Genomic DNA, 20653 nt, shown 5'->3' with positions numbered 1-20653 from the left:
AACTCATACCGCGTTTTTTGTTTGGTGAGAAAGTTGAGCCAAAATAGAGATAATTAAAACTGGTTTCATTATCAGGCTGTTGCTTTTTTCTCCAAAATAATAATATTAATAATAACAATAGAAGAGAGTGCTCATCTCAATTGAAGGAGATGATTGGATATTTAGTATGTCAGTAGAGTTAAATTTTCTTTTCCTGTACATGTGTTTCCTCTGCAACCTTAAAAAACCTCATAAAGTGCATCTCTGGTTTGTTGAATTTCGATTTTAATTGCCATACTAAAATTTCATGGTTTTATAGTTAATCTCACCTCTACATTTTTCAGGAGTTTGACATTGGTGCAACTCGGTAGTTCAGGAGGTTTGATTTTCATGGCAGGCATTGATGATAATGTTGCCATAATTGGAGATTGGTTGCCGCCAAGTCCAAGCCCAAGAGCGTTTTTCTCTGCAATGTTAGGTGATAATGTTGGCTCTAGGCCTATCTTGGAGCCTGCTGGTTTTAATAAAACTGAGGAACTGTTTCTAGGACCTCGGGAAGATACAGTGTCAAGAGATGCAAGTATAAAAGATGCATCACAAGACAGTGATTCTGGGAATCAGTTGACAGAAGTAGGATCATATTCTGAACAAAAATCAAATTCACGCATAGGACTTGTGGAAAGGATTGCTGCGAGAGCTGGATTTAATGCTCCTAGGTTGAATACCGAAAGCATTAGATCTTCTGACCTTTCTCTGACTTCTGATGTTCGGTCTCCTTACTTGACAATACCTCCTGGTCTCAGCCCGACTACACTCTTAGATTCTCCAGTTTTCCTTTCAAATTCATTGGTAAGTATGAAGTCTTGGAAATCTTTTCATTGTTTAGTTTAGTTAACTTTTCTTGCTTCTTGGAGCAGATCAGATATAGGGTGCACTAATTTACTTTTTCAAAGGGAGATCGTATTAAGATTAGGTCAGAGAGTATTGCTTGCTATGAATAGGAGGAATTAGGGGAAAGATATAGTTCCTTGATGATGGAAAACGAACTCTAATGCCAGACTGCTACCTCAGCTAGTTGAGATAAACTGCTTCTTCTAGTTCCATCTGTAAAGACATCCTTTCTTCTTTTCATTGAAGCTAGTGGTTTAAGTCAGAATATGGAAAGGCATCTTCTCGTTGTGCACTCTATTCAAGCATCCATAGCATTAGTCTCAGCTCAAAAGAACACAGTTGTGTATTTCAAGCAAGATGTGTAATTTACTTTAAATTATTTTGTATCAATCTTTCAATGATGTTAGGCCACCTGCTGAAACAAAGTTTATAATTAAGTTCTATTGTACTCATGACAAATGCTCCTAAATAACCATCTCATCTTGATTGGTGTATGGTAAACTTTGATAGCATTAAGTCAAACAGAAAGAGTCAGCAAACTCATAAGCCAATGTTTGTTATGTGTGATAGAAGGAACTTGGAAAATTATTGGAAAACCATGTTTTACTAAGATATTGCTTTTCCTCACATCTACTGATAGCAATTGAAAAGGTAAATGCTTGACGTATTCCAATTTCTGGACTTTGCTGTTTCTGATGCTCCTATAGACTAATATGTAATGGTATTGACAGAACATTACTGAATTAATGTGTTTAACGTATTATATAAATGCCTTCTATTTGTCTCTTAGGAGCATCTCTAGGAAAAAATTCAAGGAAAATTTTGTTGTATATTATCATGATTGAGTGTTTAGGCTTGAGGCTTTTTGGTTTGTAATGAGCACATGGATGTAAGTTAGTTGCTAAACTGCATTCCTGTTTAAAGTCTTTGCTTTTAGCTGAGGAGGGAGATACTGATGTCAATATGAAATGTAATCGCCTTGCAGTTTGTTTGGCATATGCTAAAGTTTTCCTTTGAACCTGTCTTTGCAGGCACAGCCATCTCCAACAACTGGAAAATTTTCATTCATCGCAAATGGTAATAACAGGAATCCCACACTGATATTTGAGACCCCTGATAAAACTAGAGATAGTTTCTTTGAGGACATCAACGGCTCATCTTTTGCTTTCAAGCCTATTGCTGAATCTGGCTCCACTTTCTTTCTTGGTGCAAGAAGCAAAGTAAATATACCTTCAATTGTTTGTCTTTCTAGTTATATTAATATTGAAAACATAATTTTTGGTTTGAAGAGAAAAATGTTCTTACATGCATATTGCTTGTAGCCCCTGATGTGTTGAATAAAGTATGCATACTGATAATTGAGTGAGGAATTACCCACTTTCAATTTTCCATTAAAAGGCATATTTTCTATTCTCTCTGATAAGTTATATTTGCCTTTTATCTTCAGATGACTTCAGTTGGTATTCCTCAGCCATCCTTTCCCAACATCGAGATGTCAGTTCAGTCGGAAAATTCTCCCCAAAGTATGGAACCAACGGAAGTTCAAAACCAGAAGAAAAACAACCTCCAGCTGCAGGCAGATTTCTCTAAGTCATCTGTTGACAAAGACAGTGGAACTAATACTATCCCAGCAGCTGCAGGTGCAGCAGATGAAAAGGCAATGGATAATGTTGGTGGAAATACGGAACATTCTCCACCTCTTGATGAGCAACCAGATGAAGAAGGAGATCAAAGAGGTGGAGATTCTATTGCTGGTGGTAGTGGGGGTACAACATCTGAAGATGGATATAATTGGAGGAAGTATGGGCAGAAACAAGTGAAAGGAAGTGAGTATCCACGAAGTTATTACAAATGCACGCATCCAAATTGTCAGGTTAAGAAAAAAGTAGAAAGATCTCATGAGGGACATATAACAGAGATTATCTACAAAGGGACCCATAACCACCCTAAACCTCCTCCTAATAGACGATCAGCTCTTGGTTCATCTAACCTCCTGATTGATATGCGATTAGATATCCCTGAACAAGCTGGTGGTGGGCCACAAAATGGTGGTGATGGTGACCCAGTTTGGGCAAGTACAGAAAAAACAACTGTTGATTGGAGGCATGACAACCTTGAGGTGACTTCATCGGCATCAATGGGCCCAGGATACTGCAATCAGTCCACCTCTTTTCAGGCTCAGAATGGTACACAACTTGAATCAGGTGATGCAGTGGACGCCTCATCTACTTTCTCTAATGATGAAGATGACGATGATCGGGGGACACATGGCAGTGTGTCATTGGGTTATGATGGTGAGGAAGATGAATCGGAGTCGAAAAGAAGGTTACTGCTTACCTCTTCCTTTTTGTGAAGTGAATGCTCACTTTTAAGTATTATTAATACTGAACCTTGTTCATGTATACATTTGCTATTTCAGGAAAATTGAAGCATATGCAACAGAAATGAGTGGAGCCACCAGAGCCATTCGTGAACCCAGAGTTGTGGTTCAGACCACCAGTGAAGTAGATATCCTTGATGATGGGTATCGTTGGCGCAAGTATGGGCAGAAAGTTGTCAAAGGAAATCCTAACCCAAGGTAACTTTTATCACTTTTTAAACTTGCTTTGTGTTTGCCAAATGCTCATGCGTGATAAGGATGAACCCAAACTTATTTTAACAATTTGTTTGGTTGCAGGAGTTACTACAAGTGCACTAATGCAGGTTGCACAGTGAGAAAGCATGTAGAAAGGGCATCTCATGACCTGAAGTCTGTGATCACCACATATGAAGGGAAGCACAATCATGATGTTCCTGCAGCTCGCAATAGTAGTCACGTCAACTCTGGTAATGTTGCTGCTCAAGCTTCTTCCGTTCACCGCCCTGAGCCGTCACATTCACAAGCTCACAATGGAATGCCTAGATTTGAAAGGCCTGGTGCTGCATCACTGGCTTCCTTCAGCCTACCTGCAAGTGCAAGTGCAAGACAGCAGCAACAGCAGCAGCAACTGGGGCCAACCCATGGTGGGGGCTTCTCTTTTGAAATGAACCATCAAGCTGGGCTGGCCAATCTGGCAATGGCAGGTTTGGGACCTGGCCAACCTAAACTTGCAGTTCTGCCTGTTCATCCATACTTAGCACAGCAACAACGCCATATGAATGAAATGGGTTTCATGTTTCCTAAAGGAGAACCAAAGGTGGAGCCCATATCAGAACCTACTTTAAACTTGTCCAATGCTTCAGTATACCAACAATTTATGAGTAGGCTTCCTCTTGGTCCTCAGATGTAAAATTTTTCTCCCTTTTATCTTTTTTTCTTTTTTTTTTTTTCTCCCCCCTTTGGAGAAAAAAAGAAAAAAATAGTAGAAAGTATTTACATTTTCGTTAATATATATATATATGAAATATCATATTATATTATGTTAATGTGGGCATTTTATTATATCCACCTCTTGATTCTTTAATTATTTTTTTGAGTAATTTATTTATTTATTTTCCTTTTATTTGGTAATATGGTGATTTGATTTTGACACTTTCTTCCAAATGTTTCAAGTAGCTACTATCCAAGTTGAATATTCATTTTTCGCTTTTGACAGTGCAAAATTAGGTATGTGTTTTTTGGTGAACTTGTCCATGTTAGCAGCAGCATTATGTTATGTTTTACGGAAAGTGACGCTTTTAGCAACTTATGGTACACGCTGATGCAGGTGGGCTGAAAATAATGATGATTGTTTGAAATTGAAGCCATATGATATATAATATGTTTTTGATGGTGGTGATTGACTGATAGTGATTTCTTTCTTGCAAAAATCTAACCCACCACCAGGCCTAATTTTGAGCATTATGATCTAAACGCTACTTTAAAAATAAAACATTAAACAAATAAAAAGTCCTTCCGGATATATATCATCCAAAAGCTGCTTTACACCCATCACCTGCCTAACAAGCTATCAACTTCAGTTTTTGCATGGTCATGGAGGCTACTATTTTGCTTCGAAGCTTTATTATGCCCATTGCAATACGATCCATATCCATTTTTTGCTTAAATAGTTTTAGCTTTACTTCTTGAAATCATAGAGATCTTTTTTCCTTTTTTTTCTTTTTTCTTTTTTAAAAAATTTTTTTTGCAACCCCTTTTCAACAAGTGATAAGTCCCTTTAAAAGCTTTATCAGAAGAAATAACAATAATAATAATAATAATAATAATAAAATGAAATCCTATACTGCAACTGCAATTGTGACTGAAATTTGCAAAAATATCAGCAATTTTGTCACGTTTTCAAAAACTATGAGTACCATTGTAGCAGAAATGTCATCACTGTTACCAATGATCTTTTTACAACTAGAAAAAAAAAAATATATATATATATATATATATATCTCTATTACAAGTGAGTGTTGCACCATGTTATCATGCATAATCACATGTAAAATAAACAAAGCAACTTATAGTCTGCATAGTATGGTAGCGAAGTGTCATCACTGTTACCAATAATCAATAACTTATAGTCATGCAGACACTTCAAAATAATTGTTGAATGTTAACCATAAGCAGCTTGGAACTTGTCATGCCATATCATTCATGTAATAGTTACATGATTTTATTTTATTTTATTTTATTTCTAGACCACAGCATATGAATCGAGCTCATCTTGAATTTTCCTGAAAGTTATTCTCAAAGCCAGCTTTATGCCATAAAGAAAATGCCAAAACTTGGCAAAAATGCAACTTGCCTTTCCAGGATTGAAAGAAAATCCAGCCACCCAAACAACCATTATGATAATTGATTACCATTACTATTATCAGCCTTACTTGATTCACCTTAACACGTAACAAATAGACAGCTAAATAGCAAATTCATTCGACTCATGATTCCCAATATTTCCTTAATCACAAAATTGATGACCTTCAGTTAAATGACCATGCAAGGTGCAACCAATCCATTCATTAACTTTAGGTTCAACTGTCAATTTCAATTTCAATTTTGTGTCTTCTCACTCATTCGCTTTCCAAATATGAATTTATAAAATTAAAATACACCATATTTTTTGTCAAATTTTTTTTTACCATTTTGAACAGTAATTTCAATATACAACATCAAAAGTTGCCAAATTACACACAGGAATAAAAAAAATTATCAACCAAAAAAAAAAAGAAGGGGGGGTGTGGGGTGGGGTGGGTGGAGGAGAAGACCAAAAGATATACAATTTTTATCAACCAACTTTCTTGGCTTAAATCAAACTATGAATGGGAAAAAGAAAGATAAAAAAATGAATGACCATTGCAATGATTTGTCCTTTTTTCTAATTTCAGATTCTTGGACACGGTCATACAGCTATCAGTACGCTAATGGCCATTTGTAATAATTTCCTGGAGATCGATCTCCTTCCTGTGCTCTTGGATCGACTTTCGATGATTTATCTCCTCTCTGCACAGACACACAACAAAATAAACTTTCAAAATCACTTAACAATAATAATACTAATAATAATAATAATGATAACGAAAGGAAACAAAGGCCAGAATTCTAAAGTCACCCACAAGAGAGACCTACAGAGTAACATCAAACCAGATGCTAGTTTTACCTGATAAGTTCTGTTATGTGATTTGCTTAATGATAAATAATGCTGCTATGTTTTTTGTTTTATACAATTAATTTGCTTTTCTGACAACTAATTGAGGCTTGGTTATTTAATAGTTCGATAATTCTTTTCGATCATCTCTAAGATATGTGAAGAACACAACAGAACAAGAAAAATATGATGATGCAAAAATTGATCAAGTAAACAAATGGTTAAAACCATTCATCTATCTGTCAATAGTAACCTACATACTGACAGCTGATCAGTTACCTATTGGTCCGGTAATAGGGGTCATAACTCACTAAGTGCTGGGAAATTAAGATCTAAGAAGAATCTTTATAGAGACATGGGCAACAATTCCATCAAAAAACTGTGGTATTTATAGGTTTTTCATATGACGAGAGAAAATTCTTATATGCATATGTAATGTATGTATGTTGACTTTTAACTGAATTAACTAGGTTTTTATTTTCTTGTCTCATGGTTTACCTGGTAAGAGCTAGAAAAGTGACTTAGGCTGTTTACCATGCTACATTATTGTTATGTGTGAGAGAAATAGTGAGGAATGAGATGGAGCAAGATTACGGACTGAATTTAGGGACCACAAATTAACAGTAAGAAATGATATGCAAGTATCATTTAACAGAACCATGAACTGAGAAATTTTTTTTTTTTTTTTTTTCCCTCCAAACCTGAGACATTGCGAAATTGAATCATAATGAAGAACAGCAACAATTCTTCGCTTTCTTTCTTTTAGACGTTCTCTACCATGCTTAACTACTGGCAACTGCTTGATACCCTTGGCCTCCATTAGCTCCTTGGCAATTGCTAAATTTGTATCAGGATAACAGGTTAAAATCCCACGCTCTTGCCCTCTATAGGTAATCCCCCGGGTACAAACAGATGAAACAGGACAAGCATTTACCTGTAAAAGTTCAATGTTAAATACAATTGAGTTAAGGAGAACAAAAATGTAAATACATAGAGAAACTTGTGACAGAAAGAACACTGATCAGGATAAATTATTGTCAATAATATGCAGACATCTTAATGGGAATCAAAGTTAGGCTACATATCATTATTCAGAATAGAAAGATGGGTGTAATACTACACGTACACCTTGAAATCTTGAGTCAGATGGATCACCAGATATCTTAGATAGATATCGTCTAACATCACCATACGTTAGTATTCCTTCCAGAAAGTCTTCATCATCAACCACCAACACACAGTTCTGCTGGTTGTCATGCAAGCATTTGATTGCCTCATTCAAAGTCGTGGCAAGAGAAACCTTCACACAGTTTGTAGACATGGCTTGAGAAACCTGACGAACAAGAAAAGATCTGTAATTGAGGAATTAAGGCCGATGGGCAATTTTAGTGACGAAAAAAGAAAGAAAGCTTCAGTTACAAAATGGACGAAGAAAGTACTGGAAGAAATTGATATGATCAATCAAAAAGTTGGGACAGTGAAGGGGGTAGGAAAGGAAATATTGATAAAAGTTGGAAAGTAAGGGTGATATTGAACCTTTAGATATTCCAAAAGCATATCTTCACTAATATCTTCGAAACCAGCATTGTTATGCACGGCAGAGAGTTCTAAATCATCTCCACCATCAAATTGTCTCCAACTGACTTCATCTTTACCATGAGCAGGCAAAAGAGAAGAGTAACCCCTGGCTGAACTCCATGTATCAGGTGCTTCAGTCTCCTTGGCCTGGTTTGTCACAGAGGGAACCCATATTGCCAATCCAACAGCCCCCTACTCGCAGAAAGCAAGATATTGGGAAAGGAAATTAGCACTAAAGATATGTGGGCTTCCAGACATCCGATGGCATCAAATGTATCAAAGTCGAATCAAATAATAGCAGCACAGCAAAGTTATGCAAGAAAAATATTGCAAGCAGATTATATTTCTTTTCCAATACAAATTGAAAATTATAATCTATAAAAGAGTTACCAAAAAACTCAAAAGAGAACCAGCCAAAAGATTACCATTCTCTATGGAGTTCTAAAAGCACAATACATTTTGATGGGCCAAAAAATGGCGGCCAATTGCCTATTATAAGTAAAAACATCAGCAGTCTGATCATACTGAAGAAAAAGCTGTATGAAGTTTTAGAATGCATCATAAAGAACATAGTGGTATTCATACCACAAAACAAAGTATATAAGTAAACTTTTTAAGCTAAGGTAGATGGCAGCCACCCGTTAGAAAAGAATTCAAGTCAGGATAAAAATTAATACTCTGACACTGCATTTGAATAGAAGAATGGAAATTATGATGCAAAGAAGAGATAGAGACAGAAGAAATGCTAAGGAATGGAGACCATGTTTGGTTGAGCTAAAATATGTATCAAATAACGAGCTTATAGTTATATCCATATTCTTTAAATGATTTTTGTGGGAATATTAGAAAGAATAAAATGTAAATACAGCGTCTCTTGCTTTCCTCTAATGTTGCATCTTCCAATCCATTAAGTGCAGAGTCAAACTTGTGAGTCTGGAAGAGCTGTTTCACATCAAACAATTGAAAATATCCCTTTCTCTATCAATCCTACCCTACCCTTTCCTTCCCTTATTCCCCCCTTCCCTTGCTATGAAACTGACCATTAAATAGATAAACTATTAGAAAGTTGAAAAAGTGATGCTCTTCAAGCTAAATTGATAAACCGTTTTACCTTTTTAGACACATTATGCTTGAATAAAGAATAATAATAATAATAATACTTTAGCAAAATCGAAAAACAATTACCATCAGTGGAAGCAATATTCTATAATCTTTTGTCAGCTCAAACAGAAGCAGAACTGATGTCAGGGGAACTGAACAAACTGAAGCTAAAGTAGCAGCCATTCCAACCTGCATAAGTTTGAAAGTACCTAAATCAGAGAAAAATGGCTCAAAATATATTTTAATTAATGCTCTAAGAAAAAAGTAATAAAGCTGTATAAGGTCAAAACAAGCCTGATATAAAGGAAAACCCTACAAGTGCATATGCCTGTGGCTCAGCAACAGCAGCATTTCCTGGAATTGCTGAGTTGATAAGTTCTGCAGCTGAGCCCCCAAATACAGCACCAACAGCAGCACCAATCATCAAACTTGGGGCATACAGGCCACCTACGAGCCCAGAACCCTTGCATAGAGCTGTGGCAACAACTTTTGCAGCTGCTAGTTGAGTTAAGAGCCAGATTTCTCGAGCTGAAGCAGTCTTCCCAGTATGAAGGATTTCTTCAACATTTGTGAAACCCCAGTAGAGTATTCCAGGATACTTAAGAGCAATTATCCCAGCTCCAAAACCACCTAAAACAGGGCACACAAGAGCAGGAAGGCCAAATTTTTCCTTGATAATCTCAAATGAGTTCGTGAACCAAGCAACCAAGCGAGTGAAGGCTACACTTACAGCACCACATAGCATGCCCAATATCAGGTATAGAGGTAGTTCTGCAACAACAAATTGAAATATATTGTAAATAAATAGATAACACATGCACCACAGGCATGCATCACAAGCTTCCCAAATCTTTTGCAAGACAATTTAATCCATATAGAGATACTTGTTTTATTTCCCCAAACACACACATTATTCCAATTCCCATGATAGAAACATCAATGCATTACGTGATTTGCACATGCTCACATGAATAGAAAGTAGCTTATAAATGCAAAATTAAGCCAGAAAGTTGGGAACCAAAGATAAACTTAGCATGCTCAAAAGTTTAACTTGAGCAACAGTCTAAGGTTTCCCAAGAGACAGATAAGGGATCAGTATATTGCATTCTTCAGCAATTCTTAATATATAAACTCAACTAATTTTTTATTTTATTTTTCCAAAATGAGTAATGCCGTTAATGTTCCATTTATATTTCTAAATATTCTATCAGTTGAAAAGAAGTGATAGAAACAATAGCTTAGGTTACAGAGGCATGGCCACAATATGGATTTCATATATAAATTCTGCAGTAAGCAAACATATAGTATGTAAGAAAGAAACAAGTATGCCATGTTATCTCAAGTGCAAAGTAGATAATTTATTCTTGCTTTTAAGGGAACCTCTGTTTATACCAAAGAATGTGGATTATTTTCTCAAGTCAAGTCAGACTACATTTTCTCTTTCCCTTCTCTTTGTTCACTTACTAACAGTAACTGATAAATAAATACCAAAAACAAAGATCATTCACATTTTAGATAACTAATTATATTATTAACCATGATTGAGGTAATATACTATTTCAGAATACTCCAAAAATAATTGCAAAAGTTTGGGGCTATAGATAATTATGCAAAATGGACACACTACATATGTCTACAACCCCCTATATAGAAAAGTTGACAGATAACATGTACTTCAACAGTTTCAAAACTGTTCTTTACCCTCAATTCAGTAAAGATAATAAAAGATCTCCAGTAGATAAAGTTATAAAAGTGCATGCTCTAATTTAGCCAAAAAAAAAAAAAAAAAAAAAAAAAAAAAAAAAAAAAAAAAACATAGATTCATACATGAAAAGAATATTGAAAGCGAAAAAAGAAAAAGACCAAAAAAAAAAGTATGGGCATGGCTAAATACCAGCAGCAGATTTCAGATCATATGTAGGCACAATAAAAGCAGATTTTGTCCCGAGTAAAGCATTTGATACTGTTGAAGATATAACAGAGGCCAGTATAATCATTGCAGTGGTAAACGGAGGTGAATTTTCTGCACGAAGAGGCCTTAACACAGTTTCAATGGCAAAGAAACAACCAGCAACTGCTGCATTAAAGCCTGAAGGAGAAAACATAAAAAAGCCACATTTATTTGTAAAACAAAAAGAAAAGATATGCAAGAAAAATTATAATTAGGACATGCCTAACAGAGTGAACTAACAGGGAAACTGAAGACTCATGATAATTCAGCTAGGCAAGAATAGAAGCCTTGATCAAGGAACACAAATTACAAGAAAAAGAACAATAATAGCAATAGACACGAGAAGAAGCGTGCCGCTCAAATTGCAGAAATAGTTCCTCCAACATAACTGCTCTATCTTGGAAACAAATCTGCATAAGCCATTAATAGATTTCCTACCGTCCATTTGCTTCCAGTGCTACTGTTCATTAAACCAGGAAGGTACTAGATATGATCTCAAGAACAGCTACTTTTTGCATTTATCCCTATTAAGGAAAAGTTAAACCAATGTGCATTGGCTTCTATATATAGACTGTATCGCCCAATTCCCCCAACCCCAACAGAAACTGAAAACAAACAAAAATACTACACAGAAGTGTCATAATCCTTATGCCTACAGATAGAGTCAGTAGTTTAACAGTTTGTTCATTGCACATAAATGAATAACCACATAGTATCGTGCATTAACATCTTTTTAGCTCTCTCTCTCTCTCTATATATATATATATATGTATATATATGTATATATATATTTTAAAAGAAATATTTACTGAAAAGAACAGTATTATTTAGAAAGACTTTTAACTAGTAAAACGCAAATAATATGTTATATGCAGAAGGGAAATTCCAGATACCTGAAGAAATTCCTGCTGCTGCACCTGCTGCAACGAGGGCTATCCGTCTTTCTCTGTTGTTTTCCATCATTATTGAAAATCCGCTGGCACATGATTTTCCAATATCCACACTAGGGCCTTCAGGACCCAAAGAACAACCAGTTCCTAAAGTAATAGCAGCCTGGATAGCTTTTACGGTGGGAAAGACTCCAGAAAGCAAATGAAATCCCTGTCTATGAGACGAAGTCGACTGCTTTATCCGGTCCAATACTTCAAGCAGACCATTCATAAAGCCAACAATAATTCCACCGGCAACTGGTGTTAAAAGTATCCTATACCAAGTGTTAGACAGTCTCTGCATGCGAAACCACGAAGCTCCATTTTTTGGAATACCAGCCCAGGCCTTTTCATGTATGGCGTCTACCTAGATGAGCATTACATTGTGGTGTCAATCCACTTAAAAAGTAAGAAGAAAAAAGGGCAATTCAGAAGACCAAGTGTGGGTATCAGGAACGGCAATAATTCAATAAATTTGCATCCCCAAACAAATTGGCTAAAAATAAGATAATGGGTATAACAGACAAACAAGAACAGTAAAAAGGTAGCAAATTTAACACTGTGGCAGCTTAAAGAGACACTAAGCTATGATGGGCAGGTTTTGATACGATTCAAAAACCATAACAAATGAAAAAAACACCATTATAACTCAAAAACGGATGTTTTTCTGCTTGCCAAAATGGGATTTTCTTTTTCTTTTTCAATTTTTTGCTTATGGCTCTATTTTTTTTTCCTAGTCAAACAAAAGCAGGTGGATGTATATGATTGATAAGAGAAGAAAGATAAAGCATAATATGAAATACCCCGCGGTTAAAAGCGGCGACGAAAAGACCGGTAGCAAGGCCGAGAAGGCAGCCAAGAAGAAGCAAAGCCCATTCGGGAGGAGAGCTGTCCCTGAGCTCATCGTTTCGGTGAGAAGTAGAAGACTGAGGAGGCGGTGGATCGAGTGTGGAAAGTACTACTCTGTCCCTGACCCTGGGGATGATGGTGAGGCGGCGAGCAGAGTATGAGAAACCTCTATCATCGGAATGAGAATGACCAGGAGGTTGAGGTTGCTGTTGCTGTTGTTGTTGTTGTTCTAAGTCTCTGTCAGCTTCTTGTTCTGCATTGTCACAGCTTATATCACTGGATCTCAGGAGACGATCTGATTCCTTGTATTCCTCGCCTACTGCCATCTTCATCTTCTTCTTTCTTCCTATCTCATCTCAATGCCAAATTTCATTATCTTCTTCCTTGGACACCATAACAGAAACCAAGCATTTATTAGGGCCTTTTGAAATATCTGAAAACGATTTGAATCCACACTGAATATGAGAAACAGTTTTAGACTTCTGTTTTATACAGTTTTTTTAGAGACGAGACGAGACGAGACGAGATCAAAAAACAATACTTGGATTAGATATGGAAGAGAATGATTATTTCCTTTTTATGAGAAAATTGCATTGATTAATATACAACAACAGAGGTGACTTTATTTAAAATATAAATAATTAAATAATATACTGTAACTTTATTTCTTTAGTACAAAATATTAATATTTCCAAGAGAGTTACAAATAAAAGCGGCACAAAACTAAATATTTTTTTTTAATCATTTACCATTTTTTTTTAAATTTTTTTTTAAGAATGTATGATTTTTGTATTCACGAATGGAAATGATATATCAGAATTTATGATTTTTATTATTTTTTTTTTTTTTTATACATGGGTGTAAATGTTATACAAAGTAAATAACCTCACGCATTTTCATGATCTAACAACATATATATATATATATACACACACACACACATACACACACCAGTTCTTCTTATTCTTCACTCACTAAATAATGCATCTGCATTGAGAAAATGGTCAACCAGATTACAGGATCATTTGTTTCTACCTAAACATGTTGTAGCAAAGTCAATTGTTTTATTAGAATTTACATTTTTAATGATACAAATATAAATATTATAATCTAAGATAATGGATGAGCTATAATTTTATTTTATTATGGATAGCTTATTGAGAATTGTTAGATAATATAATCAGGTTTCAATTTTTTTTTTTTCCCTGAAAATTTTTTTAAAAAACCAACTATAGGGTACGTGTGTATATCAAATATGGTTTTTTGACTTTTTGTGCGGAAGATGATAGTGAATGTTAGCTATTCATATTCATGTGTCTATAACTAATATTTTCATTTCCCGTGGTCTGTATTCACTATTTTGACTCTAGCTTTATAGCCGACCACTATTTAATCACACATATCTAATGGTTTTTATTTTATTTACATTTTTATTTTTTTTTAAAAAAAGAGGAACATATTTTGATAGTAAAGCCTAGTGAACAGTGAATTTTTTAAAGAATGAATGTTATGCTATTATGACAACTAATTAAACTTGAGATTTTAATTAATTTTGATCGTTCATATGTTTAAGTGTTATAACTTTTTAAAGAAAATAATGATAATAAAATACGAAAAAGTAAAGTGTGCTGGTATGAAAACAATTTACATACGTAAGTAAAAAATAATATAATAATTAGTAATAAAAATGAAATACGTAAATTAAAAATTAGTTAATTATCTGCTTTGCCTGAGAATAAGTAAACAGGAAGAAGAAAGAGAAAGAAAGAAAGAATAATAAAAATGGTGGGAGGAGATGGTAATTGATTGAAAGCAGAGAGAGAGAGAGAGAATTAGGGATAGATTTTTATGGCGGATCTGCAAGAATCTAATTCATCAAAGATCTGTAAGACTGGGAAAATTCACTGTCCTTTCATTATCACCGTTCAATTTCATCATCTTGTGAGTCTCAGCTGTTGCTGATCTTACGCACAAGATTTTCCCCTTTTCTCTTTTTTTTTTTTTTTTTTTTTTGAGGAATAAAAATTACGTAAAATAGTAACCGGACTCAATGATTCTGTGAATCGCCCCCAAAGGAAGAGAGGTTAAGAAGACGACGACGACGACGATAACGATGATGGTTACAGATCCATATATTGCATAGTTCTTCACTTTCTCTTTTTTTAGCTCAATTTCGTAAAATTTAAGCTTCGAAATACAAGAAAAGAAAAAAAGAGAAAAGCAAAAGAGAACCTTTTTTTTTTTTTTTTTTTTCCTTTTCTTGCTTATCAGCTTGGATTCAAAGAAAATTCCTTGCTTTTGTTTCAATCGGAAACCAATCGCGGAAACATGCATGCCCGGCATCGGAGCCCCGGAAATGGGTATAACAGGTCGGGTTCCGGTACCGGAATGGTTTTAGGTTCTTCTCGGATCTCACCCGAAACCTCTATAAGGAACCATGGTGGCTTCTACTCTTCTTCTCCTTCAGACTATCGCAATTTCAATCGCGGTGGTGGTGGTGGTGGGGGTTTTGGACGAAACCCTCACGCAGCTCATTCCCACCCCAAATCTTTTCAACAACAACCACCACCTCCTCCGCCGCCGCCACCACCTGCTCCTCCTCTCCCTCGCAAACCCGATATCTTTATGGAGGCAGGTCGACTCGCCGCCGAGTATTTGGTTTCCCAGGGATTGTTGCCTTCCACAGTTCTTTCTTCGAAATGGCAGAACGGAAGCTTCAAGAAGCAGCAGCAACAGCAGGTGGGAGAGTTATGGCAGCAGGATACAGAAAATCTTCAACTTCCGCAGGAGGGTGGTGGTGGTGGCCGGACTTCGGCTCTTGCCCGGCTTGGGAATGCAGTTTCCGATACCGGTTCAGGTAGGAGGAGGTTTGTTTTTGATGACTTTAACTCGGTAGGGTTTAGAAATCATGCCAAAGGAGGAGGTGGTGGAAGAAGGAGGGCAGGGAATAATAATTATAGAGGTTATGGTTCTGACTGGGGACAACGAGAATATAGCAGGAGTGGCTCTTTTCCTGATAGACCTAGTAGGGTTTCGCCAGACACCGAGTTTGTTGTTGATGATGATGGCGAAAATTTTTCTGGGCAGCGTGATGAGCTGCAAGTTAGTAAAGATGTTGGCAATAATGGGTTGCAAAAGTTTGGCTTGAATGATTTAGCTTCTAAAAGTGAGGATGCAGCTGATTCAGAATATAAATTGGAAAAGTACCAGTTTTTGGATGACAGAAGTGGCTCAAGGCCAAGTTCTAGCGGATGGGAAGACTCGTCGAACCGGACCGGAGAGGAAACCGGTGCCATTGAAACTGAAGATGTTAGAGGGAATGGGAAGGTTGAGGATTCTTCTGGTATTGATAAAACTGAGAAACAGAATGAGGAATTGTCCATTCAGCAGCATAAAGCCGTGGAGAGTGATCCCTCAGGCAACACTAGCACTGATTTACTAACATTGTGCAAATTTGCTAAGGTTCCCACCAGAACCCGCTCTTCTTTGACTTCTAAAAGCCCAAAGGTTGATCCACCTCCAACCGCTGAACTAGAAAACGATTCGGAAGAGGCCACTATAGTTGCTCATGGTGGTTCCTCAGGTGATGTCCTAATGGAAGAAACTCATGATTCAGGACATCTCGACCCCAAAATTATTAAAGCTCAGGCTGACCGGGCTGCTGAAAATGTGAAAGAATTAGATACCGCTTATACAATGGAACAGAATGGTTGCTTACGATCTCTATCTTTCTCTGATAGAGCTTTTATGTGTCACAGTGATCAAGAACCAAGTCAGGGACAGATTGGATTTGGAAGTTGCGGCCCCATGGTTAAGGAAAGAGGGGAGAAACGAGTTTTAGAAGAAAAAGATATGCAGGAGGCCACCAAGAAATCAAGAGTGTTGCTTCCTTCCACGGTTATTGAGGCAGATGAGAGCTTCCGCCTTTCTAATTTGAATGAAAAGGAACTCAGTTTACGGGAAGGTGGTGCTATGTCCAATGAGAAAGCTATGATGGACGTTTATCATGATGGTGGAGTGGCAAATGATTCTTCGTACCCAAAAGAGGCAAGTGAACACTGTGTCAAGTATGCACAAGAAAAGCAGCTTTTTCCAGGTTCATTTAAGATCTGTGACCTTAATCTCATGGAAGTTTCTGATACACATGACAACCATGATGGTGATCCAATTATTATTTACCCCACTCTTTCTGAAATAAAAAGAGAAGCAGCACCATTAGATATTGACTTGTCAATTAGTAACTCCAATGCAGCTGGTGAGAATAGTAGGTGCCCACTCCCAGTTGATGGGAAAGAGATTGAAGTCATAGATTTAGAAAATGATTCTGCCCCAGAAGACAAGAACTTAAGTATTGCAGAGAGAAAGTAAGTTTATTTAAGTCACCATTCTTCCTTCATGAGTTGAAAGTTTATTTTTCAAACATGCACGAATAACGTAAGCATGAATTTGCCTTTTGTGATATCAGTTTGAGCACTTTTTGACCATGTCAACTGCAGTGTATAGATTTTGTGGATGTTATGTTTCTTTGTCACTTCTATTGAGTCGTATTTTTGTTGATGTATATACAGGACAGAGACTGTATACGGTGGTCTGGAGGGCTTTTCTAACCACACTCAGAATACTGGTGATATTCCTGACGTTCAAGATGGTTATGGGCTTATGATGGAGTTGCTTGGAAATGATTTTCCAAATTGTTCGTCAGTACCGGAGGACATTAATTCTATGCATAATGGCATTAGTCTTCACAATGGAGAGGTACCACCATTGACTTATTCATTCAACAAGTATTTGTCTAATTTAAGCTCCTGAGAACTAGATGATTATTTGATTCGTGTTTACTTGCATTAGTTGAATATATATTCCTTGCATTCCTGCTGCTATCTCATAAACTGTTTCTAAATTCCTTGAGTGCATGGTTTGCTTTAAGCATTGCCAAGTGTTTTTTTTTTCCCCCCTAAACTTCAATTGATGTTTCCGTCTTTGGTTTGACTTTTTCAGGCGACTCTTGCGGATGATGATTCAATATATATGTCCTTGGGAGAAATACCATTAAGTATGCCAGATTTTTAATTTAATGGTTTGTTTTCTTAGAAAAGCTTTAGGACCTGTGGTTGATCTGCCTAAGATGGTGAATGCTTGTTAAAACATATATCATGGTTATGCACCTTTCTTATGATTTTTTTTTTTTTTTTTTTGGGGGGGGGGGTTCTTTTTACAGAAATTAGATGGAACATATATACCAATTTCTGTTGAAAATAATCAAAATGACTGCCCAGTGCCTGTTTGATTGTAGGATGAGACGAAGGGAAGGGAAAAGACTTAAAAAGCCTTCCTTTCTCAATTCTTTTATACAACTTTACCTTTCTTTCTTCAATTTTTCTGAGATCCAAATTGGGGTTTTACCTTTGATAAAGGGGACAGGTTTGCCCTGGTATTAAATTATTTTGCATTCTGGAAAAGAACAAAAATACTGTAGATTAAGGTAATTCTTTCAAATGCAAATTGGTATATTTCTTTTTTTGTTGGGACAGAAAATGTCATTGTTTTTTGCTCGTTATTATTTGCTCCATCTTCAATGGAGGTGCATTGATTAAAGCTCGATCATGATAAAGTTATTTGCAATTTCCATTCAAATCCTGTTGAAGAAATTGAAAGGCTAATCTGAAGTTTCACAAATTAGAACTTCTAAGGGTACAAGTGTTGAACTTGAATTTAGGACATTTAAGTTAATATAGTTCTGCTATATCCATACGTTATTGTTGTGTTTGAAGAATCACTCTATTACCTTTATTCTGTAATTTCTTGCATTTTGTTCTTGTTTTCTCCTTGTGTTGTTTCATTAAACTAATTGCTTCTTAAATTATGTGTAGCCTTTCTGAGGCCCTGGGAGCAGCCGCCACCGCAAGAGTATGGGAAGCCATTTTGACTCTGCTACTAATAGAAATCTCTCAGACATATAATTCGGTATGCTGAGTTATTAGTATTGATTTAAGGGGTTTCTGTAGCAAACATTATCTTTTCCAAAAGCAGACATGCTTTGGTTTTCATTTGATTTGCTTATAAAGGCTACAAGTAAATGTCTTCGCTGGCCAGAAGTTTAGATATATCAAGTGCTTCTGTTTCCTCTTTTTTTCTTTTTTTCTTTTTTTCTTTTTTCTTTTTTCTTTTTTCTTTTTTTACCCCTTCTTTTGGCTTTTCACTTTGTTTAGTAGATATATGTTCCTGGTAGTTAGGAGATATGAATGAGGAATCCATCATTAGTTTCTATATCCTGATTGGCCTGACATTATCAAATTTAGCCAAGCCATCTAAATGTAATACTGAATTTGTATTGGAAATGATACTACGCACTGTAAGTGACAATATGCGAGTGCATGTTTAATATACAGAAAAAGTTTAGTTAAGCCATCAAAGATTTATCGACTGTGATTTGCGATTCACCTAAAGGGACACTTCAAGAATCAGATGAACTATTTATTATATGCTAATTTAGAAATAGCTCTATGTAATACATTGATTTCAGTGCTTAAAGCGATGCTTACTTTATATGATAGTCCTTAAAAAGTTTTTATGCATTTGGCAAGTTACATTAAGTTGTAATCAAGTGTTTTACCTGTATGTTCCATTTTTCTATTGGTCTCTATTTGTTCATGCATGAATATGTAGTACTTTGCTGGCTTATGTTCTTTTTGCTTATTTATAGTCCATTCAAATAAATCTGGAATTCTGGTGAGTTGCTTCACCAGCCCACGACACTCATAATATTCTGTTAGATAGAATAGGAATGGGGATAGGATGTGATTGACTGATAATGAACGACTGGATTTTCGTTTTGATGGGAAATGCAGAATTTATATATCAAAGTCAAAATAAAATCTGTATCGAGTTATGGCCCCTTGGAGCTGAGTTTTGATTGTGCTATTATGGACCGTCTGCCAGTTAAATGATCATTTTAATGTGCACGTTTATGAGAAATATGATCAGCTACAAAACATGATGTGTGTATATATATATATATATATATAAAAGATATTACTATGTCATTAGTCAGAATAGGCCTAAGTGATGATAATTGATTTCCTATGTAGTTAATTAACTGTTGTAGAAATGGTAACTCAGAGCTTTTGTACTTGTAGTTGGCGTTGCAGGAAAAGACTCTTTTCATTGTTAGAGAAGGGGGACAGTTTGGCATTGGGCAGTTCGCAATATAGAATTTTGTGGGCAGTGCGGAAGATGGCTAAGACACTTATTATGGAACTTAAATATCTCAAAGCCTTGGTCTACCAATTGCTTATGTACCTGTGGGTTTTGTAGATGATTTGTTTATACAGTTTAATGGAAAAGAAAGTGACAATGAAAAATAAGAAATTGAGAACCCATTGAATAGAATTTTAAACATTATAGAACAGATTCTATCAGCTACGTTGATCATTGAATTTGATTACCAAACAGTGGGAGTAAATTAAGTTGTAACTTCAAATTAATCCCTCAAGTCCTTTAACTACTGGGGTGCATGAGAATGTCAGTCAACCCATTGGAGAGCTTCATTTGAGTGGGCTTGTAAAGTAGGGAGAATTTGAATTCCAAAAAAATATTATATATATATATATATGTATTAAAAAAAAAGAAAGAAAAAAAAAACAGAAAGAAAGAAAGAGACCAGAGAGCTGAATTTAAGGTTAAAAGGAAGGCAAAGGCAAGTTGTAGTGGTACGGGAGGCTGATATTCCTCCCATCCCCTGCTGGACCCACCAAATTTGGACTCGCCCATTCATCTCCTTTTCCCTCTGATTTGTGACTTGGCTTGAGAGCAACCTTTGAGCT

General features: G+C 36.0%; 3 protein-coding genes across 9 annotated transcripts in view; 2 read left to right on the top strand and 1 right to left on the bottom strand.

Annotated features, from left to right (window-relative positions):
• LOC107417519 (probable WRKY transcription factor 2) overlaps positions 1-4275 on the top strand; it is a 5562-nt gene extending 1287 nt beyond the window's left edge. For both annotated transcript variants that reach the window (XM_016026128.4, XM_016026135.4), the window contains exons 2-6: positions 324-828; positions 1902-2090; positions 2318-3195; positions 3290-3448; positions 3548-4275. In XM_016026128.4, coding sequence (XP_015881614.2) covers positions 370-828; positions 1902-2090; positions 2318-3195; positions 3290-3448; positions 3548-4139 — 2277 coding nt within the window. In that variant the 5' untranslated portion in view covers positions 324-369 and the 3' untranslated portion in view covers positions 4140-4275. The remainder of the gene's footprint in view (positions 1-323; positions 829-1901; positions 2091-2317; positions 3196-3289; positions 3449-3547) is intronic.
• Positions 4276-5879: 1604 nt separating this feature from the next.
• On the bottom strand, positions 5880-13403 carry LOC107417192 (chloride channel protein CLC-f). 2 transcript variants are annotated; one of them, XM_048467459.2, is made up of 9 exons: positions 12785-13401; positions 11946-12348; positions 10996-11190; positions 9418-9872; positions 9186-9290; positions 7959-8192; positions 7549-7755; positions 7124-7356; positions 5880-6277 (listed from the first exon to the last, which is right to left on the bottom strand). In XM_048467459.2, exons 1-9 carry the CDS (start codon positions 13160-13162, stop codon positions 6196-6198), a joined length of 2292 nt encoding a protein of 763 aa, XP_048323416.2. In that variant the 5' UTR covers positions 13163-13401; the 3' UTR covers positions 5880-6195. The 2 variants fall into 2 exon arrangements, with proteins under 2 accessions (XP_048323416.2, XP_048323418.2); XM_048467461.2 differs by lacking the exon at positions 5880-6277 and having other exon boundaries at positions 7167-7356; positions 7551-7755; positions 12785-13403.
• A 1165-nt stretch (positions 13404-14568) lies between these two features.
• On the top strand, positions 14569-20279 carry LOC107417467 (uncharacterized protein At4g26450). Of its 5 annotated transcripts, none has more exons than XR_003056321.3 (5): positions 14569-17194; positions 17399-17585; positions 17829-17907; positions 18701-18794; positions 19967-20279. XR_003056321.3 is itself a non-coding variant. In XM_016026076.3 (5 exons), exons 1-4 carry the CDS (start codon positions 15159-15161, stop codon positions 18754-18756), a joined length of 2334 nt encoding a protein of 777 aa, XP_015881562.2. In that variant the 5' UTR covers positions 14570-15158; the 3' UTR covers positions 18757-18794; positions 19967-20279. The 5 variants fall into 5 exon arrangements, 3 of the variants coding, with proteins under 3 accessions (XP_015881570.2, XP_024930437.2, XP_015881562.2); XM_016026076.3 differs by having other exon boundaries at positions 14570-17194; positions 17829-17883; XR_003056322.3 differs by lacking the exon at positions 17829-17907.
• Positions 20280-20653: the final 374 nt, after the last annotated feature.

This window comes from Ziziphus jujuba, chromosome 1 (genome assembly GCF_031755915.1).
Source record: "Ziziphus jujuba cultivar Dongzao chromosome 1, ASM3175591v1".
NCBI classification, from domain to species: Eukaryota; Viridiplantae; Streptophyta; class Magnoliopsida; order Rosales; family Rhamnaceae; genus Ziziphus; species Ziziphus jujuba.
This window is presented reverse-complemented; position numbering and strand designations above follow the sequence as displayed.